Raw genomic sequence first — 24,694 nt, forward strand, 5'->3', positions numbered from 1 at the left:
TAGGTCTTTAATCCATCTGGAAATTATTTGGGGATGTTGTAGGAGGTACATTTTTCTCCTCATAATTTATTCAATGTATTGAATAGTTCATCCTTCTGCTACTGATCTGTTAGGCCACCTTTTTCTTAACAAGTTCCCTTATTGCATGGGTCTGAGTTTTTTACTCTATTCTACTGATCGATTTGTCTGTTTCAGTACCAACACCACACTGTCTTAATTACTGTAACTCATAATACGTCTTGATTGGCCATAGAGAAGTTCCCCCCATTTTATTCTTCTTAGAAATTGTTTTGATTATTCTTGCCTTTACTCGTTCAACTGAATTTTTGGGTCATTTGACCAAATGCCATGAACACCTTGTATTAATCTGAGGTAAGCTGGTATCTTTATGATAGTAAGCTACCCATCCATTAACATGATATATCTCTCCATTTAGTCAGAACATCTCCTCTGTTCTTCAATAATGTTTTATAGTCATCCCCATAAAGCTCTTGCACATCTTTCATTATTGTTACTTCTAGGTACCGTATAGTTTTGGTTGCTACTCTAAGTGTAATTTTTTTCTCATATGGTTTCTAAATGGTTATTAATGATGTATAGGAACCCAACTGATTCCTGTATATTTATCTCCAATTGAAAAATTTTGCTGAGTTCTGTTATTAGTTCTAACTTGCTTGGGTTTTTTAATGTGGACAACTACACTGCCTGCACAAAATGATTGTTTCCTTCTACCTCCCACTTCTTTTTCTTGCCTTATTGCACTGGTGGGAAACTCTAGTACAATGCTGAATAGTAAGGGTGTTATTTGGGATCCCTGTCTTGTTCTTGACTTAAACAGGGTTGCTTCTAAAATTTCCCCACCACATATAATGTCTGCTGTAGATTTTTGATGGATACTCTTATTAAGTTAAGGAATCTTCCTTATGTTCCTAGTTTGCTATGGCTTTTGTTTGTTTTAAGGTAAAAATGTGTATCTAATTTTATCAGACACTTTCTTTGTACCTACTGAGATGATTATATGGTTTATCTCTCTTAATATGTGAATTTAACCAGTTATTAAGAGACTTTTCATTTAAATCATCATTGCATTCCCAGGATAAGCCCTACTTGATCATGTATTTAACATACTGAAGAATTCTGTTAGTAAATATCATATTCAGCATTTTGCAACTATGCTCAAAGGTGAGATTGGTCTATAACTTTCTCCTAGTACAGTCCTTGTCTGATTTTGATGTCTGAGTAAACTAGCTTCATAAAATGGATTGGGTTGCTTTTTCTTTTTCTATTCTCTGAGACTATATGTGTTAGACAAGGATTAACAGCTTTATGAAAGTTTAGTAAAATGCGTCCACAAAGCCACTTGTGACACCAAGTAGCCACTCTTTAGAGCTTAAAATCTAAAATTTTAATCTAAAATCTTTAGATTTTTATTTCTTTCCCTAGAGCATCCACAAAGTAGGTAGTCACTCTGAATGGTATATCACTCTCAGGAATAGATAAACACCATCTACTGGCATAATTTAAAAAAAAAACAAGTTTATTTATTTTTGGCTGCGTTGGGTCTTCGTTGCTGTGCACAGCCTTTCTCTAGTTGCGGCGAGCAGGGGCTACCCTTCGTGGCGGTGCGCGGGCTTCTCGTTGTGGTGGCTTCTCTTGTTGTGGAGCACAGGCTCTAGGCGCACGGGCTTCAGTAGTTGTGGCACGTGGGCTCAGTAGTCGTGGCTCGCAGGCTCTAGAGCGCAGGCTCAGTAGTTGTGGTGCACAGGCTTAGTTGCTCCGCAGCATGTGGGATCTTCCCAGACCAGGGCTCAAACCTGTGTCCCCTGCATTGGCAGGCAGATTCTTAACCACTGCACCACCAGGGAAGCCCTACTGGCATAATTTTTAATACCATTCTCCTTGTTTCATTTTAAGAGGGGAAACTGAGGAGCTATTTCTCAAAATATTTTCTTTCTTTAATAAGTTGATTATAAAAAATGATACATGAGCACTGAGAACAGTCAGAAAAGACAGATAAGCTAAAGGAAAAAAATGAATACCCCATGATCCCACCATGCACCATGGTTAGCATGTATATATTCTTCCAAACACTCTCCCAGGCATATGCACTTTAATATTCACAAACATGGGATCAATGAACACTATTTTCTAATCTGCGTTTTCAGTCAACACTCTGCGGATATCTTCCTCTGTCAATGAATGGATTATATCATCATCTTGATGATATAATTTCCTCTCCCAGTTCTCCCATTTCCTCTCCCAATCCTCCCATTTCCTCTCCCAATCCTCTCCTGATAGACTTTAATTTGTTCCCAGTTTTTGCTATAAAGGGTCTGGGGACAGTAACAAGTAACCCAGCACCAGGCTGCATGTAGGGGGAAAGGGTGTCCAAAGGTGTCTCTTGGCATATGGCAGTATTCCCTCCTAATGCTCCTTCCTGAGCCAGGAGGTGGCAGGTGATGCTGAGAGGGAGCCCCACAGACAGACCCCTTGGTTCCACCTACCCCCATCCCAGCCCTCCCACCAGAGGCCTGCTTGTCCATGTCAGTCACAAGTCATACTCAAATCAGAAGCCAAAGGGCGGCTCACCCCTTCACAAGGATGGCTGTGCCCTAGCCCAACTTGCTAAAGATAGTCAGACAGATGAGAGCCAAATAGTACCAGCAGGGCCTCTCATGCCCACAGGTGAATCCAATGGACCCTTGCCTAGGTAGAAGGAGCACAGCCACAGCTTGTCTGTTCCAGCTGAAGGCCTCCTCCCACTGTGAGCCCATGGCCATCCCTCACATCCTTCTTCCCGGGGACGGTGGCCCTCGCGCCCGACTCCAGCACCGTCCTTTCCCCATGCTGCTGCACTGTGGCTGGTGCTGAGTTCTCACAGGACCAATGCTCGGGGGACTTGCGAACCCTCACAACTAGGGCAGTGTCCACCAAGTAGAAGTAGTCCAATAAATGTCTGTTAAATGAACGACTGCATGAATGATCTTCTCAGGCTTTGAGGCCCAGTCTGTCTGTTCAGGATACATACTGGAATGAGGTGTGTATTCACAAAATGTAGACTGAACCGAACACACTAAAAAAAAAAAAAACTAATGTGCTGAACTCAGCATGAGGTCCGTCCCTTGCCTTTCACGCAGAGCTGCCTGCCTGGCCCAGTCAGGCTCTGTCTGTCTGTGCCCCACAAGCAGCAGCATCAACTGGGGGCCGAGATGCATCACGCACCCCACCCCACCCTCAGTGCTCAGTTCCATCAGGAACGCTCTCTCCATGGCAGCAGCGTCCATCCCTCCTGCCACCCCCGGAGCCTCCCCATTCATGTCCCGTCATGCTTACAAGCTATTTTAAAACTCAGGGGCTTTTGGGGATCAGAATAGCACAGGCCATGTCTGTCTCTCTGGGTGATCCTCTCTCTCTGTTGGCAGATCTCAAACTGTTCACCACGGCAGGTGCTCAAAAACCCAGGCTCAGGCCACCAGACTGCTAGCAAGGATGCCAGCAGGATGCCGAATTCAGAGCCGTGGGAGGATGCCAACTTGGTAATACGTGAAATTAGTAAATAGACTGATGCGATAAAAATGTCAGTCTTTGGAATTCTCCAATTTTTGGACAGGTGTAAAGCCTAAAAAGTTTAAAAAAAAAAAGCAGGCAATAAAATGGAACAAACTCTAATCTATATTGGAAAAAAATAAACAAAATATAGCCTGAGACAGTGGGTATTTAAGCCTAAAGAACTGAGGCTCTTGGAAGGTGCTATAATTAGATTAATACAGTAATATGTTAACCCTCAGTTTAGCTTAAAAAAAAGATAACCGGTTAGCTGTACTAGGGAGCTTGAAACACATAAGGGAGAAGAAACCAGAAGGTACTTCTGGATGGGAGATGATTTGGCAGCCAGCAGTATGCCTTGCTCAGTGTTCTACTTAATTTCTTTTCAGTGAAGTAAGAATTGTGTACAATGACATTTTTGGATTTCAGTCAGTATGAGAGTGAAACAACAGGAAAGGGGCATATGTAATATATCACTTATAATACCCCTTACCTGTACTCTATAGTAACTGTTTTTTGTTGTTCTTGTTGTTCATGCATCTGAGATCTGAGACGTGAGTAAGACACAGTTTGGATATCCACTGGTGCCACGGTCGTATCTGACCCAGTTTGCAGATGGGAGGTGGGGTGGCGGATAGCTTGCTCTCCTGCAAGGTACCCTGAGGTTGGGCTCCTTAGTTCTGCTGGGAGCCTTCCTCTGACGGAACCACTCTGAATAGGGGAGTAGCTGTGGAAACTTGCCTCTCTGGAAGTTGCCCATAAATGTGTCTTTCTCTGAGGCTTCCTTTCTAAATTAAACTTTCCTCATACTTGTCTCAAAGGCAGTAAAAGCTTCCAAATAAAATTCTTTATACTTCATGGTAATATAAGACAATACCACCAAAAAGTTTCACCGTTTCAAATCAAGTCACTGGGTGCAGTCGCTCTAAGATGCTGATAATGGCTGTCCTGGGGAGTCAGGATGCCAGGGCTGTGGCCATGGAGTCGATCCCCAAGTATGGGGAAAACCCCGAATACAGGGCAAACCGAGAGCCAACCCCTGGCCCTGACTCTCGCCACTGAGCCCACAGCAGGGGGTGAAGGAGCCCAGCCCCTAGGCCCGCCGCTGCTGCCCCCAGAGGGTGCTCACTGTGTGCTCTGGGCCCAAGTCTTCACCTTCCTGGTATCTTCGTCTGTTATATTAGGGAGTTGGACTAGATGATTCCGCTAATTTGTTTTATATTCTCAATTTAATAATAACCTCTTCTGAATCAGAAACTGAGTTTTTAAGTCTATAAAAAAAAAAAGAAAAACCACACTGGGTATTCATGAGATGAGAGCCCATGTCAGTGGGAGGGATTCTCAGCTTTCCTTCTCTCACACTGATTTCCCTCCAGCCACCAAGCTCTCTCCCAGCTCTGCAAATGCCAGTGCTTCAGCAATGGAATGCCTCCTGCTTTTCCCTCCTTCTGAAAGCCTGGGGCATTGACCTTGGAGCCTCCAGCTTTCCTTTTCTTTGGCTTTCCTCCAAAATGCATCACCCTCCCCCTCCGGCTATCTGGGGCCCTTGACTCCTCTGTCAGACGTCAGCCTGTGCTTGCCACAGAGCAGTGGTCAGCAGGCTCTCCCCAAGGCTTCTCCCTGTGCTGACCTCAGCACCCACAGACCAAGCTGCAGATGGCCAGCCCCAGCAGGCTGCCCTGTGCTGACGCAGCTGCATACAGGAGTTGTATCCAAAACCCTAGGACCAGTTCTTCTCATCAGGCCTTACATCCCTGTCATCCCACTTCTCTGCCCCCAAGAGAAAGTGGCTCATCCTTTTTCTGGTCTCACCCATTGCTTGGTGCATCTTCTCTCCAGATCCAAGCACCCCTTGCTGTCCTCTTTCCCACCCCTCCCCTGAGCCCTCCCTCTATCCAGAACAAACTCTCTACTTGGGACCTGTTCAAGGACCTCCCACCTGGTGTCACTTGTTTGTTCACTGCAAGTTCCAGGAGAGGGGGACCTGGACTGCTGTGTCCACCATGGTGTCCCTGGCACATAGAAGGAGCTCAATAATATTTAGATTTAAACCTCAAAACCCAACACTGACTGGTCAGCCCAGGAAGTGATGTCATGGGGAAAAGAATGGGGATTGAGGAGAGGAGAGCCCGGGGGCCCAGGAAGAGGCCTGAGGAGGGACGGCCGCAGTAGGACAGAGGAACTGTGGTCTTGTCCTTCCCTGGCTTTCACCCCAAACGCAATGGCAATGGCTCTCACAAGGTCACCGAGTGCCTTCTAATTGTCCATGAGGAGTGCTTGGAAACATGGGAAGACATTTTTGTTGTCACAGCACGTGAGTGGAGGGTTCTGTAGGCATTAGTGGGCGGGGCCAGATATGCTGAGTATCCTGTAATTTCTGGGACAGGGAATGCCAGCGGCATCCCGAGACACACACCTTTGTCCTTGGCTCACCTGACCTCTAGTGGCACTCGAACCTCCCTCGTTCTCTGCTTTCCTGATCTCCCCTCTTGGTCCTTCTCAGCCTTTGCCAGGACTCCTTTTCCTCTGTCCATGCCTGAAGTCTAGGTGTTCTGAGTTTACTCAGGGCCCTCTTCTCTCTTGCCGCGCACTGTCCCTGAGTGTGAGATGTCACCTCTTGCCCACCCCCACAGGTTACTGCTTGCCAGACCTCTCCACCTAGATTCCCCCAGACTTCTCACCCTCCACATGCTCAAAACTTCCCTCATCCCCTTTCTCCCACTCCCCCTGCACCCTCCTCCTTGTATTGTATGTGGCCCTGCCACCTGCCCAGTGTCTGGACAAGAACCTGGGGGCCATCCTTGCCTTCCTTCTCTCTCTCACCTCCCACATCTAATGGGGCATCAGACTGTCAATTCAGCCTCCTTCACATCTTCATTTGTATCCGCCTTTCTCTGTCTCACTGACACCACCTTAGTACTGACCCTCATCATTTCTCACCTGAATGATCGTCCATCTCCTCACTTATCTCTCTACCGCAGCTTCCATTCTAATTTCCACACTGGGATGAGAATTGGCTTTGATGATGCTACTTCACCAGTGAGAACACTGACTGGCTTCCCATGGCCTTGAAGACAAAGTCCAGACTCTTGAGCATGGCATGCTGGTTGCTGAGCTGGTAATCTATCTTCTGTTCACCTCTCCAGCTTCATCCTCCACAAACTCTGAGCTCCTGACTTCAGGCCACACACAGGTGTCACCTGTCCTGCTCTGTTATGCCTGGGTCTCCTCTGCACCTGTGCATATTCTGTTCCCCTGTGCTTGGACATCGGCTCCCCCCTCACCCTCCAGGGCTCCCTTGAAGGACTTCTGACCTCTGAGGGACTTTTCTCTGCAACCACCTTTCCCTCTGGTATATTCTTATCACCATGGAGAGCAATCATCCATTGGCTGGATGAGTGACTTTATATCTCACCAGTCTGTGAACTCCTTGAGGGCAGGAATCATGATTTATTCATTGCTGCAACTTTAGCCAGGGATGGAAACATAGAGACTGTTTGTTGCATGAAGGAATGGCTAACAGTCTTGACATTTTATTGAAATGCACTCACACTCATGGCAGGAACAATAATGATAACTGGAGCTGGCGGGGCCTCGGGACACTGACGCCTACTTCCTCCACGCAGGAGCCTGAGGTCGCCCCACTGTGCCCCTTCCCCACCTGGGCATGGTCGCCCTGGGCTGACCAGTCACTTTTCTTTTTCATTTTATTTTTAAAAATCTATTTTCAAAGTAATATTACATTATTTAAAAAGTCAAATCATTCTATAAGGCTTATAACAAAATGCAGCATCCTCTGGCCCACTTCTGATGCTGGCTCTTTGGAGGCAAAACACTTTAAATTATTTTAGCTGTTGCAACTAATAATTACCTCTACATATTTAAATTACGTGCTTATACTGTTAGTTCTTGATTTTATTTGCTTTTAACTTCCTATTAAGGAAGGTGAGAATTTAGCTGTCTTCTCCATTCATTTCTCCTTCCACCTTCCGATATGATTCTATTTCAATATTTGGTTAAATCAAACTTCAGTGATTACATTACTGGGATTGAGATACCATTCATAGCTGAGTCATGTATGTTCTATAACTTCCATGACTGCATTTCCTCTCTTATTCATCTTCTTTTCCCAGGCGTTAAACACTGCCTTGTTTTTCTTTTGATTAGTTTTCTATCTAATTCACTCTCAAAGTTCTTAGCAGAATATAAGGTTCTTCTCAAAAGGTTCAAACACATCAACTCATCTACCACTTCAGTTTTCTTTATTGGAGACTCTTCTGGGAGCGCTCTCTGCTCTGGCGCAAATCTGGGTGCATTTCCCTCTAAGCCTGATCCAGGCTCTCAGCCTGGTTCTCCCTTCCTCCTTCATCCCTTCCCTCCTGTGTCCATCTCCTGCTTCTTGGGTCTCACGGCTTCCTCTTTCTTAACTTGCTCTCCATGTCAGTGGAACACTTTGTCCAGCACAGGCATCAGCAAACTACCTTAAAGGGCTAGAGAATAAAGGGCCCAAAGTATCAAAAGGTACCTATAAAACCATTTATAATGTAACCATTAAAAAAAGTAAAAATGCTTTTAGCTTGTGGGACATACAAAAGCAGGCAACAGGCTTGACTGGGCCTGGGAGCCTCAGTTGGCTGACTCCTGACCTGGCAGCTCCCTGAGGAACGGAACACGGTAAGGTAATTTTTTTGAGATCTAACTTATCATACAGTGACTTTAGTCCAGGGGTCCCTAATCCCCTGGTACCGGTCCATAGTCTGTTAGGAACCAGGCCACACAGCAGGAGGGAGTGGCAGGCGAGTGAGCGAAGCTTCATCTGTATTTACAGCTGCTCCCCATCGCTCGCATTATCGCCTGAGCTCCGCCTCCTGTCAGATCAGCGGTGGCATTAGATTCTCATAGGACCGCGAACCCTACTGTGAACTATGCGTGTGAAGGATCTAGGTTGCATGCTCCTTATGAGAATCTAATGCCTGATGATCTGAGGTGGAGCTGAGGCGGTGATGCTAGTGCTGGGGAGCGGCTGCAAATGCAGATTATCATTAGCAGAGAGGTTTGACTGCACAGAGACCATAATAAATCAATTGCTTGCAGACTCACAGCAAAACCCTATCAGTGAGCTAGTGGGAAGCAGCTGCATGGCACAGGGAGTTCAGCTCAGTGCTTCGCGACCACCTAGAGGGGTGGGATAAGGAGGGTGGGAGGGAGATGCAAGGGGGAGGGGATATGGGGATGTACGTATGCATATAGCTGATTCATTTTGTTATACAGCAGAAACTAACACAACATTGTAAAGCAATTATACTCCAATAAAGATGTTTAAAAAAACCCCCCAAAATCCCTATCAGTGAGTGGCAAGTGAAAACAAGCTCAGGGCTCCCACTGATTCTGCATTATGGTGAGTTGTATAATTATTTCATTATATATTACAAGGTAATAATAATAGAAATAAAGTGCACAATAAATGTAATGCGCTTGAATCATCCCGAAACCATCCTCCCCCCGACCCCCACCAGGTCTGTGGAAAAATTGTCTTCCACGAAACCGGTCCCGGGTGCCAAAATGTTGGGGACTGCTGCTGTAGTCTAGCCGCACCCTTGACTGATGGTTTGACTGGGTTCAGAACTCTACATCACCAGTCATTCGCCTTGAGAATTCAAAGACACTGCACCACTATTGTTTAGCCCTCGGCGTTGCTATTTAGAAAACTAGTGGGTTAAGGGCCTGGTTTTTCTCTCTGGAAGCTTTCAAGATCTTCGCTTCATGACAAGTCTCCACTCACAGCCATACTTCTCCGTCTCCAAGTTTCCACTGCCTTAGTCCCTCTAGCACCCAGGAGGGCTCATGCGATGGGTGGGGGGACCAAGGCAGAGGAAATGGAGAGGAGCACTTGGGTGGGAGGGGCTGCAGGGAAGGGAGGCACCAAGGATGAGGCAGAGATCTGGGGCCACGGAGTCGGGCTGGAAGGGAGGTCAGGAGAAGGACTTGCTCCTGGGGTGGAGGTCAGAGGTCAGAGGGCCCCTGCTGGAAGCCAGCTTTTCTCAAAGTTTTGGACTCTTTAATATTAAAAGGGGCTACTCTCTGGGTGGAGAGGCCCAAGAAGGCTGGGGCAGCTGTGACTGGCAGACCTGCTGCAGGCCAAGTGACCCTCAAGAGAATGGGCCTGGCCTACAGCCCCTTGCCCCTCTGGCTTCCCTGCCATATGACCCGACCCCCCTGACCAGCTGCACTTAGTCCTTGCCTGGCCTGCATCCTGCCTGTATGACAGTCTCAGCCCCTAATGATCACCAACCTTCACCCCTCTTCAGACTTGGCTCAGACCTCAGCCACTCTCATTGGGTTACAACAATATGGCAGAGCTATATTTATGTGGAGAGGTTTGTTTTTTTTTTTTTTAACAAAAATGAAACAAAGAAAACCAAGGGTGGTTGGAACCAGACTTCTTCATGCATGAGCATCAGCCCATCACTGACTTCCCTCCTGGGGTGAAGGGAAAGCTGGGTGACAACTCTCTAGAGATAATGCCTGGGTGCTTACTACACCTGCTGGTCTTAGGATGTACCATCCATCATTCTCGACATAAACACCTGCTTTCTGTAAGAGTTTACTCCTATCTCAATTATTCTGCCTCTCATATCCTCTTATCCCTCCCTTAAAAATCACAGTGGTCATATTCACCCACTTGCAATTAATAAGACAGTATGGCTGCTTAATAAGGAAACTCATACTGCTTTCCACTTGAAGATTAAGACAGTAAATTTTTTTTTTTAATGGAAGGAAGAACTTTTCTGGAAGGGCTGAAAATGCATAGTTAATATATATTATGTTTTTAAATCTGAAAAGGGGTAAAATAATTATATTTTATAATATAAATCAAGAAAGTAAAGATAGACAAAATCCTGGCTGATGGGGAATATCAATCATTAAGGGTGCTTGGGGCTAATTTAAAACTAGGTTAGAAACTCTGATAAATGTGAGTCTAAAGGGTGAGCACTTCTGTTTTCTACAAGCTTCCTGACTGGGCTACCCCTATTTGATGGACTAGAGTAAAATAAGGTGGAGACAGGGAGGCAGTGAAGAATACTGGGACCATGATATCTCTTATCTTCAGCTCCGAGATGCACAAGAAATCCTCAATACATTGTCTTTTTTTAAAATACTTGTTTTAAAAAACAAGTATAGTTAATTTACCATGTTGTGTTAGTTTCAGGTGTACAGCAAAGTGATTCAGTTACAGATATTCTTTTTCAGATTCTTTTCCATTATAGGTTATTACAAGACCTCAATACATTTCTAATTCCTTCAGAAATAGATACATATAATATTATCATATAGCTTTTCTTTTTTTAAAGGAATTTTATTTATTTATTTATGGCTGCAACAGGTCTTAGTTGTGGCATGCAGGATCTTCATTGAGGCCTGCGGGATCTTTCGTTGCGATGTGCGGGCTCTCCGTTACAGTGTGCAGGTTCTTCGTTACGGTGCACGGGCTTCTCTGGTTGTGGCGTGCGGGTTTTTTCTTTTCTCTAGTTGTAGCACATGGGCTCTGTAGTTGTGGCGCATGGGCTCTGTAGTTTGCAGCATGCGGGCTCTCTAGTTGAGGGGTGTGAGCTCAGTAGTTGTGGCATGTGGGCTTAGTTGCCCCGCGGCATGTGGGATCTTAGTTCCCTGACCAGGGATTGAAACCCCATCCCCTGCATTGGAAGGCGATTCTTTACCACTGGACCACCAGGGAAGTCCCTCATATAACTTTTCAATAATGAGTTTTTTTGCAAAGACAGACCAAACTTGGGGATGGCAGACCAATAGCTCCTAAAAGCGAATAATCCTGTTATAACAGAATTTTAAGTGCCCCCCTCTTTTTTTTTAATTGTAAAAGTAATAAAGACACAAAATCAATGTGTAGATGAACAAGTGGAAAGTGAAAGTCATTCATGTTTGGGATGGGGGTCAGGGAGGGAGTGAGCGTCAGGGATGCCAGCTACACACACTGCTGGTCAGTGAGCAACAGTAAGGCCACAGTCTAGAGCCAAAATGGCGGAGTCAGCAAGCTCACCCAGCAGGTCTGTTTGGCCGGTGAGGCTCTGGTGCCCTTGGCCTCAAACCTATGAGCTCATTATCCACCTTGACTATTTACACTTCCTCTACTTGGCCTGAGGGCCCAGGCCAGGTGAGCTCAGAGGGGAGGGTGTGATGAGGTGGAGAGAGAGAGAGTGCAGAGCCGAAGCCAGGGCAATGGGTGAGTAGGAAGAGGACTGAAGAGAGAAGCCTGGAATCACACCCCCACCAGTGGGCAGGCAGGAAGGACCCACTGAGGCCTGGCCTGATTGGGGAAGTGGATCACAGGGGACGGAGGGAAGAATGAGTTTCAGAAAGAAAATAGAGGGACTTGGGACAAAACTGCAAGAAAGTCAGAAGGACGACCAGTGGATAAGTCCACTGAATCTCATTCAGTGGTTGTTTTTAAAATAATAACCTGCTGAAAGTTATACATACTCATTGAGAAAAAATCTGGAAGGAAAGCGCAAAGAAGGAAATTAAAATTGCCTATAAACTCATCATATAGAATGGTTAATTCTGTTCCAGCATTAAAAAAAAAAATGCATGTATGTGAATGTGAGGGAGAGATTTTCCTCCCCTTCTCTCTATAAAAATGGGGTGTATCATCTACGAAACAAAGAGAGACTCACAGACATAGAGAACAGACGTGTGGTTGCCGGGGGAGAGGGGAGAGGGAGTTTGGGATTAGCAGATGTAAACTATTATATATAGGATGGATAAACAACAAGGTCCTACTGTATAGCACAGGGAACTATGTTCAATATCCTGTGATAAACCATAATGGAAAAGGATGAAAAAGAAGATATATATGTTTAACTGAGTCACTTAGTTGTACAGCAGAAATTAAACACAACACTGTAAATCAATTACACTTCAATAAAATCTTTAAAAAAGGGGTGTATGTATATGTATATATAGGTGTGTGGGTATATATGTATGAATAAATATACATGTATATATTTTATCAAGCTTTCTTCATACATTATAATGCAAACACCTATAACATATGTTTTTCAAATTAATTTTTCTTAACAGCTGAGTAATATTCCTCTGTGTGGAAATGTCATTATGTATTTAGTAATTCAATAACTATTTAATTGAATATTTACCTATAGTTTAGGTTGGATATTTAGATTTGTTTCTGCTCCCCCTTTGGGGGGAGCAGCTTTAAATAGTGAAAATCTACCACTTACTTTGTGATTTGGGGTAATCTCTGTGAATCTGTTTCTTTATCTGTAAACTGTAAATAATACCTGCTTTCTCCATGTCCTGGTTTTGCTATGAAATCATGTGTGTAGGATATTTCATTGTTCTTATGACTTCACAATTTAACTTTGAATGACTTGGCAGCTGGCGAGGCCACCAGAAGAGTTGAGAGAAAGTGATGGAAAGTTAACAGTCCGGGTGTAGCTGTGCTGAGTTGACGTGTCTCTTGGACAGTGAGAAGATGAGGTCCAGATGACTTTGAAAGGCAGGATTCTTGCTCTGGAGAGAGGAACGGGTTAGACCACAGCTTTGGGAATCTTTAGCTTCATGCTGGAAAAACGGGTGGTCTTTTCCAAATGAAAGTGTATTGTTAAAAAAGAACAAGGCCAAGAGCTCAGCCTTAGGAGACACAGGTAGGAAAAAGATATTAATGAGGGATGCAGAAGGAGCAATTGAGGAGGGGTGCAGGGAAACCAGGATTATACAAAGTCAGAGAAATCAAAAGGAAAAAAAAAAAGTCAAGAAAATTCAGGTTTAATTCCCATCAGATACTGCTCTGGGCTCGCTAAAAGTTGACTCTGTATTAACTTAGCTCTGCCTGCTTCATTTGACTGAGATTGAATCACTGAATTAAACATTAAGGGTAAGAGAGGCTAACACAGATGAATAAATTTCCCTCTTTCCTTACAAAATAAAAAATCAATTTAAACAAAGATTAAAAACATAATTGGAGAACTAGAGGCCAATAAAAATATTCCTGAAGCTGGAAGCTATTAAAGTAAACTAACCTTCGCAATTGTCACTGTGCGTCTGTAAAACCTGCCAAATTCCTCTCGGGTATTAAAAAAATGTAAGAGTCTTCTGAGGGCTCCGTGTAGGGCTCTCCTGACCTGGAAAGTGGGCTGGGTACACGGGAAGGGCCTGGTGTGGGCCTGTAGTGTCTGACCTCTGGGCAGCTGTGCTGGGAGGGAAAAAGCTCAGGAGAGGAAAAGGGGGGAGGGGTGTCAAGAACACAGTGGAAGGTGTCAGAAGGAAACATAGCAGGGGTCCTTTAGATAGCCCAACACCCAGAATAACTCTGATCCTTTTTAAAAATTATATATGTTTTGGGGGAACGATAGAGGAGCCAGAGTGTGTGGCTTCCAATGCTGGTTCTGATGCTGCCTGGCAGTGTAGCCAATGTTCTTAGTGTCCCCAAGTAAATATTTCAGAAGGGGGACTCTTGTTTTCTTACAAAACCCCTTCTTCCCCAAATAAAGGTCTCTTGCATTTTTTCAGGAATGCTTTTGGACTATATTCTTCTGGAAAAGCACATCTATTCTTAGGGCTCAATCTGATTTTCTTCTTTGTACTGTTTTCACATATTCTACCATGAGCTTGCATTCCTTTGGTGGAAAATAAATGTTACTAAAAAGCAATACGTAAGAGACAGCACTAAAAACTCAAACCGCAGTTGTCCAGCTCAGAATCTCAAGTTCTCTTCGTTGCACTACAGTCTCATCTTCGAGTTTTCTCTTGCCCTTGAATCCAACTGGTCACCCTGTCCTGGGGACTGTGTATCTGGAATGATTCTAAATGCTGGAGTGGAAAAAGTGCCTTAGGACCCAACCTAAGTACACGCTGACAGAGGGAACGTTTGTTTGTCTTTGCACTTCTCTTGACTCTGCTTCTTAACCCTTCTCTCCTCTTGGGGTTTGCCACATTCACCACCCACCAGGTTCCCAGGACCCTAGACATGCACGTGGCTGCAGGGTCCTCCCAGGACCTTCTCTCTCTGAACGCTGCTTTGTGCTGCTCCCCTCATCTTCCCTCCCAAACCACCCCTCACCAGCCCCTGTTCTGGAGCCTGTGACAGCCCATCCTTGCCCATGTGTTATTGGGCCACTGCAGGTAATGTCTGCAGCTTAAAGCAGGGCTTTCTGGAGATATAATGTCCTAACCTACCAGAAGGAGCCTAATGAAGGAACTTAATGGTCTGAGGGCCCTGTGGGAGCTGGTGGGGGATGTAAAGGAGCCTGGTGGCATCCATCAATCTAACTACATAGCCTACCTGGTAAAGAGCACTGTTTTTGGAGTTAGTTAGACTGGCTTCATATCCACTGAGAAGCTGCACATCCCTGAGCAAATTACTTAATCTCTCTGTGCCTCAGTTTCCTGGTCTATAAAATGGGGTTGTTTATAGTACCTAGCCCAGAAGGCCTATATAAGGCTTAAATACCATATAAACAGTTCACCCAGTCTGAAATACATTGTATGTGCTTAATTAATATAAAATTAAATAAAAATTCAAAACATCATTATTATTTTACATTCAGTACTAGCCCTCTGGGGCTGGACTCTGGCTGGCAAAGAAAGACTATCCTCACAATTTCTCATCTTGTTTGATATTTGCACAACTTCTTAAACCTAGTTTCTCTACCCTGTAACCTGAACCCCAGTCTTCTCTCCCTGACTTTCTTAACATTACTCCAAGGAACCAGACTCAAACGTGGTAGGAAAGCTGCTGCAGAGGCCAGCAGACAGCCCCCATCACTTCCCTCCCATATTATTCACTGAAAATCTGTTTACCTTCCCAGCATAACTCCCAGGCCCCAAATCAGGGATGCAGGACATGTGTGCTCACCAGAACAACCTTTTACAGAATTTCCTCCCGCACATGAAACTGGATGCCTCTACCACACAGGTATCAACTGGGAGTCTCCATGAAGCTACGCATCACCAAAATGCTTCCTTTCGGGGCTAGAAAAGTTTCCCGGAAAGCATATTTTACTTTCCAGAAGACAACCTAGAAGCTAGTGGCTGCTGCTGTGGTTTTTCAACTGTTTAAACCAGTATTTGGACACGACCAAAGTGTCTCCTTTTTTTTCCTGGAGAACTGAATTACAAAATACTGGTTTCTATTAGGGTGTGTCTAGCACTTTCTGTGCTGCCAAGCCTTCCATGTTTATAGTCTGCACACTAGATTTTCCATGAACAGGCTCAAATTTATTCCCAGGCAATGATGTTTAGGAAACCCAATATGAACGTGAAGATTGTTCTAAAGCAGTTTCAGAATTTGTGTTATGCAGTTGCCTAAAAAGAGCATGTCTGATGTATAAAAAAATAATATATTTTGGGGGCATGTCTTAATATATGTTGGGGAAAAGGTACTCACTCTTATATGTTTTCTTGAATTGAGGTATCACAGGAAACTTATTTTTTAAATTCTTCTTCTCTATCCTTATTTCTATACTTGTACAGAATACAGCCCAAACACCCACCTACACAGGCATTTTACAGAAAGAGTTGGAAGCCAAGTGACTGAAAAACAAAACAAAATTATGTATATAGTGTCTTTATAGAGATTTACATGTGAATTCAAATGGGAGCCAATGGTAACTCTGGAGGACAATGAACCAGTGAGAGAAAAGTGCTAATGGGAAGTGTGACTATGATTTGGTTTTGACGACAAATAAAAAAGCAGGCGCCATGTTTTTAGAGAAAAATAAAGTAGGAAATAGAGCTTTACATTTACACACACATTCTGTCTCCAGCTCCCAGAAACTTACATGCTGGTCACAATCACCACAACATCCAGTGTTACGTTTTGAGCAGGTCCGCCCTCTCCTCCCTTTAGCCCTCTAAGGGGGCCCCACTGCGCCAGGCCATGCTTCTCACAGGCTCCTGTCCTTGCCACCTCCTCTGTTTCCCCTGACTTGCTCTTCTCCCCCATCTAAATCCTTCACTCCTTCCAGGCTATCCTCAAGGCCCATCTCCTCCATGAAGCCTCCCCACCAGAACCCCAAGCCACGATGCCCCATGCTCCAAAGCCGACACTGTTTATTGCTGATGCCGCCCAGTCTTGCAGATTCCTTTTGGGTGGGTGTTTTCTCTCCCTATGGCTGCAAGCCTCTTGAGGGCGGGGCCACATCTAATTCCATTTCGGTGTACTACCATAGCACCTCCACACACTGAACACAAAACAGAGGATCAACCAATATCTATTGGATCTGTGAGGTCTAAAATGGCTAATTCCATCTGGCTATCTAAATTGCCCTAATGAGGTCTAGATAATGTTTATAGCTCACCAACTATCCCCTGAACTCTGCCCGTAGGCAGGGCTGCCATCCATCATGAAACATCCCTGAGGAACTTTGGAGGCCATCTGTGGTGAATGCACAATGTACGTAAGGCCCAGGTTCCCTTCCCAGGTTCCCTTCCAGAATGAAGGACTAAGCACTTCACAAGCTGCTGGTAGTGATGCCTGCAGACAGCCCTCAGCTGAAGGGAACAGCTTCGCCCAAGATGCAGGGATGGCATGAATCTAATGACTAATCATTATGTCAGGGGATATAAAGGCCTGGCCCCTCACCCCAATTCAGTTCTTTTTTTTTTTTTAACATTTATTTATTTGGCTGCACTGGGTCTTAGTTTCGGCACATGGGATCTTTAGTTGCAGCATGTGGGATCTAGTTCCCAGACCAGGGATCGAACCTGGGCCCCCTGCACTGGGACTGTGGAATGTTAACCACTGGACCACCAGGGAGGTCCCCCAACTCAGTTCTGAAGGGTTTTTCAGCTCCAGAGCTCGAGGCTATTGTTGGGTCTGCATTGCAGCTCAGCTTCTCACTCTGCCCAGTCTGGCATCCCTCCCCTCCCCTTCTCTTTCCTAGGTATTGATCCCAAGAGCATCCCCAAATAAACACACTGCATGGTAACCTCCATCTCAGAGTCTGCTTCCTGGGGAACCAACCTACAACATCATCTATACATCCATCCATCTATCTAGCCAGCCAGCCAGCCAGCAACCTTCCACTGTGTTTAGGGCATGCAGGTGGTGTTTGTGGGTGCTGATACAGGTGAAAAAGACCCAGTCTTTACCCTTAGGGAGCGAAGGCCAGTACAAGAGATGAGACATGTATAGGAATAACTGTGAAGCACATAGTGGAAAGTGGATGGTGTCAAGAGAGAACATATAAACAGAGACACAGCCAGGGTATAATCCCAGGGCAAGGGGGTGAGAGTCTTCTGGTACTGGCTTAAGATGTGGCCATCGGTATATGCTTCCTATCTCCCTATCTGATCCCAAGCCCTGGAGACAGGATGGACTGTGTCCTTATCTCTCTTTGCACTTCCCATACTTCCCAACACAGAGTCCCAGACAGTGCAAGAAATCTTAAAACACTGAAGCAAAACACTGCAGGACAGCGTTGGCAGTTCTACTTTATAGGGCAGGTTTCTGGCTGCCTGTCTGGCCTTTTAGTGCAGAGTTCTCAGGAGGCTCCTCAAGATGCTCATTCATTTACTATGTCCATAAAAACCTCGGCAACGTGAAAGCACAAGACAAGGCCCTGACCCTCAAAGCAGCCCACTATGTGGATGAGGCAGAGGCCCCTGAAAATGCCCACAAATAAGAACAAGACCTGGGACTATGACTAATAGCCAAGTAGTGCATCATCCCCAGGTGGTCCCTGCCCTTGGTGGGCCAGTCCATCAATCGTCGAAGGTTACTCTGTCAGTTGACAAAGGTTACTGAGTAGCCTCCATGAATAACCCAACAATGAGAATCAACAAGCTCCAGAACCTTCATGATCCTCCAAAACCAATGCCCCAGCATAATTTATTGTCTACAGGGGAAAAGCACCTTTAAGAAAATTTAAGTAATCACTATTAGGTGTCTGATGGAAAGAAAAGAAGCACTGGCAGGGTGGGGAAGCCAGTCTCCTGCATTTCCCTGCCTTAGCCCAACTCAACATGCCAGTCCCCTTCCACTCTCCCTCTCCTTTTACTGCTTTCGTACAATCTGTCACCAACTTCTGTTGTTTGTTTCTCTGAAATGGCATTTGCATCCTTCCTCTTCTGCCTCGCTTAGTGCTACCATCCCCTCCGATTGTGTGGCCACGAGGCTCCAAGCCTAGGCCATCCCTGCACTTCATTTCTGTCTGATGCGGCTTCCGAAAACCCAGACCTCAGTCGGTCATGTCTCTGCTCTACTATCAGCTCAACGGGGGCTCCTTCGGCACCATCAGGTACTAGTTATTAAGACCCCCTGTTGTCAGTGGCTCTCCCTACGCTCACCTAACTTTACTTCCCAGTACTCCTTAGTATATGTCCTCCACTCCAGTCACCTTCCTGTTTATATGTGCCTTGCTCAATGGTGTCTGACTTCTGGAACGCCTTTTCTCCTTTTGGCCAACTATTGAATCCTACCCACTCCTTGCCACTTTGTTCGCAAGGACCAAGCTTAGGACCGAGGCGATGGGAAAGACAGGAAGGACAAAGTCAGGGGCCTGCTGTTTTCCTACTGCTTTTATCATTTTGAAGTTTCCCTACCACATCCTGATTCCATCACACACAAATGCTTTTCTGTAGCACCTACCCAGCCACAGGGATGCTCCATCAGCTTGACTGCCCCAGACCACCTAGTAGCTCTGGGTGGAAGGAGCTTGTCTCCTTGAGCTGGGTAGACTATCTCTGTCTTACAAGTCAGAAAGGGAAAAAGCTGACACTGCTGTTTACTCGCTTGTTATTTCCTAGGAAAGACTCAAATCATTGCCGAGTTAATACACCAAGCTCTAGGATTTCTGAGAGATGGATGGCGGGTTTGTCAAAGGAGAGACTGCCAAGTTGGGTCTCTGGAAAGAATCCAGTGAGTGTTCCATAAACCCTGTCTCTTTCCTTATCATAGGAAGAACCATAAAACGACAGAAAGGCAGAGGAGAGCTGCAGGCAGCAGAATGACTTAGAAGCACCATCCTGTGCTTCCTGAAAAACAGAAAATGCAGATTAAGACAAATCTCATCCACACACACCCCCTTTACTTCCTATGCAGGGTACTGCTTGATGAGAGAGCTGCACAGCAGATACTGGGGAGATCTTTGGAAAAGTCTCTTGAAAGGTGTACAGTAAAGAGTAGGTGGTGCTCAGAGATTTCCTCACTCTGCCAATCTTTGACTGGGAAGGCTACGAGATGGGCAAAAATGGAGAGGAGAATGGTGAGTACCTCCTGTTCCTCCTGTTACCTTGAAGGGAAAAGGTGCACCAGTGTGTGGGGGGCAATTAACCCGTCTTCTTCTGTTGGAAGTGGCATGAAAGTGGCTAATCTCCAGGTTATCAGGTGGACTGGGTAAGGCCACCTTCTCTACTTTGTGCAAGTTTCTCTAGAGCTGAAAGAAAAGGATGGTGAAAGCAGTAGTTTTGAATGTTCCCATCTTTATGACTTCAGCTGGAAGATGATGCGGATGAGAAGATGTACCTTAAAAATAACTTCCCCCAAAGAAACAATCAAACACATCTGCACACACACACACACACACACACACACACACACACACACACACACACGAGAGAGAGAGAGAGAGAGAGAGAGAGAGAGAGAGAGAGAGAGAGAGAGAGAGAGAGAGAGAGAGGTGGGGGGGGCGGAGAATGAGAGAGTGAAAAGGATAAAATTCAAAACAAATCTCCTTAGGCAATTACATTAATGTGATAATAATGACAATAATACTAATTGTTTTACACATGCCTAGTGATTTACATTTTACAAAGCTCTGGGGTACATTATTTAGCAGTATTCTTACAACATAATCCAATCAGGTGATAAAAATAGCAGCTGCCATTTATTGAATGATTACCAGGAGGAATACTTTTCATGTGTTATTTAATCCTCACACCCCCCCCTTGTACTATTGTTATCCCCATTTTACAGAGGGGGAAACTGAGGTTTAGAGATGTTAAGTAACTTGCCCAACAGGTAGAGATTGAGACCTGGGTCTTTCTGATTCCAGAGTCCAGGCTCAGGACCTTAATAAGGTCTGTCTTATGGCAGGGCTTTTTCACAACTTCAGGAAGGGGAGGGCACTGAGGAGGAAGCAGCCCTTCATCTTATCTCCCTGTGAGGTAGGTACACACAGACACACACATGAATACTCCAAGAGATCCCACTTCCTCTGCTGTGCTTCTCAGTTACAAACCCATCCAGCTTGCACAGATACAGGTCCACAGATGAATGTCCTGTTACTTACAGGGACAATGGTCAACTCCTATGGATAATTTAACCAGTATCTGAAGCTGCAACAGGAGTTTCCATTTGATAGGATGCAGCCATAGCAAGGTGATGAATTAGCAACTAGTTTTGAAGCTTTGTCACGAAGAATCCTTTAAGACTGAAAATAATGAGGGAGACTGAATGCCATTTAGCAGAATGGCTTGTGACATTCAAATAAATGTTCAACTTGAGATTCAAGCACACAGAGGAAGAAGAAATGACTGTAGAAAACAGTAAGGCACAAACAAATGGTGACAGGTCAGAGAGCTGGCTGCCCTATTCTTCATCAGACCCATCTGACCTCAGTAGTCAGGACTGCTGTTAGTTGTGCAGAGGTCTTCTGACACAAACACACATGAACACTCTGGGATGCTCCTTGCTGGGCAGGCTGTGGGGAGAAGCAACTGGACCCTTAAGAACACCTTCCCTCCCCTTTCATCCAAGTACCAACTCTTCTGAGTGTCTCCTGCCACCCCCCGCTTCCCCTCCCCTCCTCTTTCTCAAAGCCTCCTTATCCTCCTCCCCTTCTCCATCAACCGGCATAAAAGATCTGAGGGTGAGAGCAGGGAGCGCATGTTAGTTCCTCGGATTTTGAGAGAGTAAAGTGTCAGTGTCAATGTACTCACTCCCCCTCCTTTTGAGCTCTAGAGATAGATAGACACAAAACACCCACTGGAACTTTTAAATGATGTGAAGAGATCCACAAGCCACCTGTGAAACAAAAATCTTAGTGCTTCACAGTCACAGGAACATACAGGTTCGAGAAGGGCTCATGTTTATTAATTGTGTCCACACATACCTACACAAAGCAGGTGGCCCTTGCACACACACAGGAATCCTCACACACAGGCATCTTGACGATGCCATCTTTCTTCTCCTCCATCCTCATCTCTTCCCACCCAGCTGTAGGTGTTGACCACAGCCGCCCTGTGAGAGGCTGAGGGGTATGATGCAGTAAAAAGGGAGTCATTCCGCCCTTGGCTACTCCCTGGCTCTGATTCGTGGGTAAACTACTTAGCCTTTCTGAACCTTTGTAAAACGGAAATAACCACCTGGCTAGGTGCTGTGAGGATAAAGGAGAATAATATACGTAGGGCCCTTGGTACAGCTCCTGGCGCTGTCCCGCCTGGTTCCTGAGCCTGCCTTCCTACACCCACGCCTGGGCTGATGGTGCCTGCGGTCACCCGGTCCCCACCCTCAGGACACTGGTCTGACACTGGGCGGATTGGGGACTAGTCCGGGCCCTCAGGTCTGTACCAGGAGGGTCCCAGCTCTCAGGTCACAGGTCTGCTGGCCAGGGCTAGCCTGCAGGGCCACGCGGGCGCGGGGAGCCACGGTCACGTGGGAGGGCCATAGGTCTCCCGCCCGTGGACCTGCAGGCGGCGGGCAGAGCGGGCTGGTGGAGGGGGTCAGAGCCCGCGGTAAGTCGACCCAAGGCTGTGGGTGGCTTCCTCCTGTTGCTCAGTATCAGGGAGAGGCGGGGGAGGACATTCATTATTTCCTAAGTAAGCATCCACCCGTCGCTTCGATAACTATCGATTGTGAAAAGCTGGCGGCGCCCCTTAAAGGCGAAGCCGGGACTCCGCGCGCCGCCGCCGCGTCTGTCTTCCCGGACCCTCCGTGGGGACCTCCTCCACGCATGCAGGGCAGCGATGGGCCAACGCTTCTGCATCGGCTCATCTAGCAGCTTCGGGAACCGCAACCACGAGCTGTGGTTTGACTCCTGCCCGCCCACCCGCGGGGGCCTTTCCTTCCCAGAGCGTCGTGTCAGGCCCTCGGAGCGGGTCACCTGTTCCGCAGCGTCACTGGCGCCCAGGGTTCGAGGACCCGGCCGGCGCTCGGAAAGTTTTTTCCAAAAGCAGATATGCAGCAACCCTCGCTGCAGCAAAGTACAGGACGCGGATTACCCGAACCCTGCCCCACCCCCACCAGCCCGGCGACCGGAGCCCGCTGCCGGAGTCCCGCAGCGCCGAGAGCCACCCGCAAATGCACCTACTCTCCCTCCAGCGCCCGAGTGCAATGGGGAGAAAGCCCCAAAGCAAACTCACAGCGCAGAGCCATCCCAGTCCCGGCCCGGAAGGGATCGGGCTGCTGGGGCTCGGCCTCCCGCCCGGCCGCTCCGAGAAAATACGCGCGATTTCCCGCCCCGGCCTCCCCTCCTCTCTGCCCCAGCCTTCCCGGCTGGGCTGCTGCGACCGCTCGTACCTGCGGCGGTCCCGGGCTCGCCCTCGCTCTGCTCGCCGGAATCCGAATCCATGCTGCCGGCCGGGCGTCCACAGCCGCCCGCCCGTCCGCGGAGCGCACGGGACCGGCCGGCGTCCGGACTCGGGCTGCCGCGTCGCACTCTGGCCGGGCAATGCGCGGCGGCCGCGGCCAGGGGGCCGCTCGGCAGAGGCTAGCGCCGCCCGCACCCCGTTCCCCGCTCCCCGAGCCCGCCGGCCGGTGCCTGCTTGCCAGGCGAGCGCGGGGCGGAGGGTGGGGCGCGCCGGGAGAGCGCGGGGACGAGGGCGGGGAGGCGCGAGTGGGGAGGAGCAGGAGCGTCCGGCGCCCCGCGGGCTCCAGCCTGGGGTTAAATACCCGGGGGGCGGTGCCGCTCCTCCACCCGCGCCCCCATCGGGCGCCCGGAGCCCTGGACTTGTGGAGCCGGGGGAGGTCGTGCGAGTCGGCGAGGCTGAGCCCCTTCCCTTGGAGGTGGCCAAGTTTGGAGAAGTCTTAAGTGAAAAAGCGCCTCTACCCAAGTAGGAAAAGGGGAGGTTCAGAGTGGGCGTGCTGGGGCTGCCCGGGTTCGAGTGTAACTCCACAGTTCGGAGACCTTGGCCGAGTGACTTAACTTCTCTGTACCTGTTTCCTCACCTGGAAAATGGGGACAGAGTTCCCTTTTGTCCGGGAGGTTGTGAGGGGAGTATATAAATTATGCGTGTGAGGGGCCGAGAGCAGGGCCTGGCACCTAGTGAGGAAGTAAACGACGCGCGGAGGCAACGCTGACGCTGGTGATTCTTCTCCCGGCGCGGGCGGGGGCGGGCAGGTTGGGCAAGCCGCTGTGGAGCAGGTTCCAGGACGGGGAGCCCTCGCTGGCGTCCCAGGCAGGACCGCCCTGCTGCCAGTCAAGGAGCCAGGCCACTTCCAGGCCCCGACTCAGGGGCAAAGAACGGATTTTAAAACCTTTACGTTGTCTTTAACACAGAGTGCTAAGCTTCCTCAATATCCCCTCCTTCCACTTTCTTAAAAAAAAAAAAGAGAGAGAGAGAGAAGCGGCCGTATATTTATTTAGTAATTAAGAGACTAAACTAGGGGGGAAATGCACGGAGCAGTAAGGCCTGAGGGCCTGAGGGGATCCTTTGTTGTCAATTCGTGATTATCCACGCAGTCTTATTTTCTCCCTGAATTATCAGCTCCAACATTTACATAACCTTAGCCCGGCTTCTCAACATACAAATTGTGGGCAGAGAATACAAACACACTTTATTGACCTGCGCAAAATGAAATTGGGAAAAGTCTACCAAAAAGCGCCGTTTATTGTTTCCTCTGTGCACTCATTTAATCTCTACAACGACCTAGTGAGGAATTTAGGTCGAATGATTTGAAAATGCTTTTTTGGTGGTCAAAAATGGTTGAAAGTTGGCAGTTTCGTAGAATTTAACCTATATTGTTATCTCCATTTTGAGATGTGGAAGCTGTCTCAGAGTAGATAACTTTCTTGTGGTCTCAGGTCCAGTATGTGGGTGAGTTGGGCCTTGAAATCTAGTCTGATGTCCGGACCTGCTACTGACCGCTAGGATATAGTGTCACAAGTGTGTTTGGCCTCTTGGCTACCTGAAGTCTACCTCCTTTGGTGAAGGTATGGGCTTCTCAGAGTGC

General features: G+C 47.1%; 1 protein-coding gene across 1 annotated transcript in view; it reads right to left on the reverse strand.

Annotated features, from left to right (window-relative positions):
• The window catches only part of TNFAIP8L3 (TNF alpha induced protein 8 like 3), a 40,479-nt gene extending 17,339 nt beyond the window's left edge, over positions 1-23,140 (reverse strand). Inside the window, exon 1 of the mRNA XM_068551610.1 lies at positions 23,042-23,140. Coding sequence (XP_068407711.1) covers positions 23,042-23,093 — 52 coding nt within the window. The 5' untranslated portion in view covers positions 23,094-23,140. The remainder of the gene's footprint in view (positions 1-23,041) is intronic.
• Between the last annotated feature and the right edge of the window lie 1,554 nt (positions 23,141-24,694).

Source organism: Eschrichtius robustus, chromosome 1, assembly GCF_028021215.1.
Source record: "Eschrichtius robustus isolate mEscRob2 chromosome 1, mEscRob2.pri, whole genome shotgun sequence".
NCBI classification, from domain to species: Eukaryota; Metazoa; Chordata; class Mammalia; order Artiodactyla; family Eschrichtiidae; genus Eschrichtius; species Eschrichtius robustus.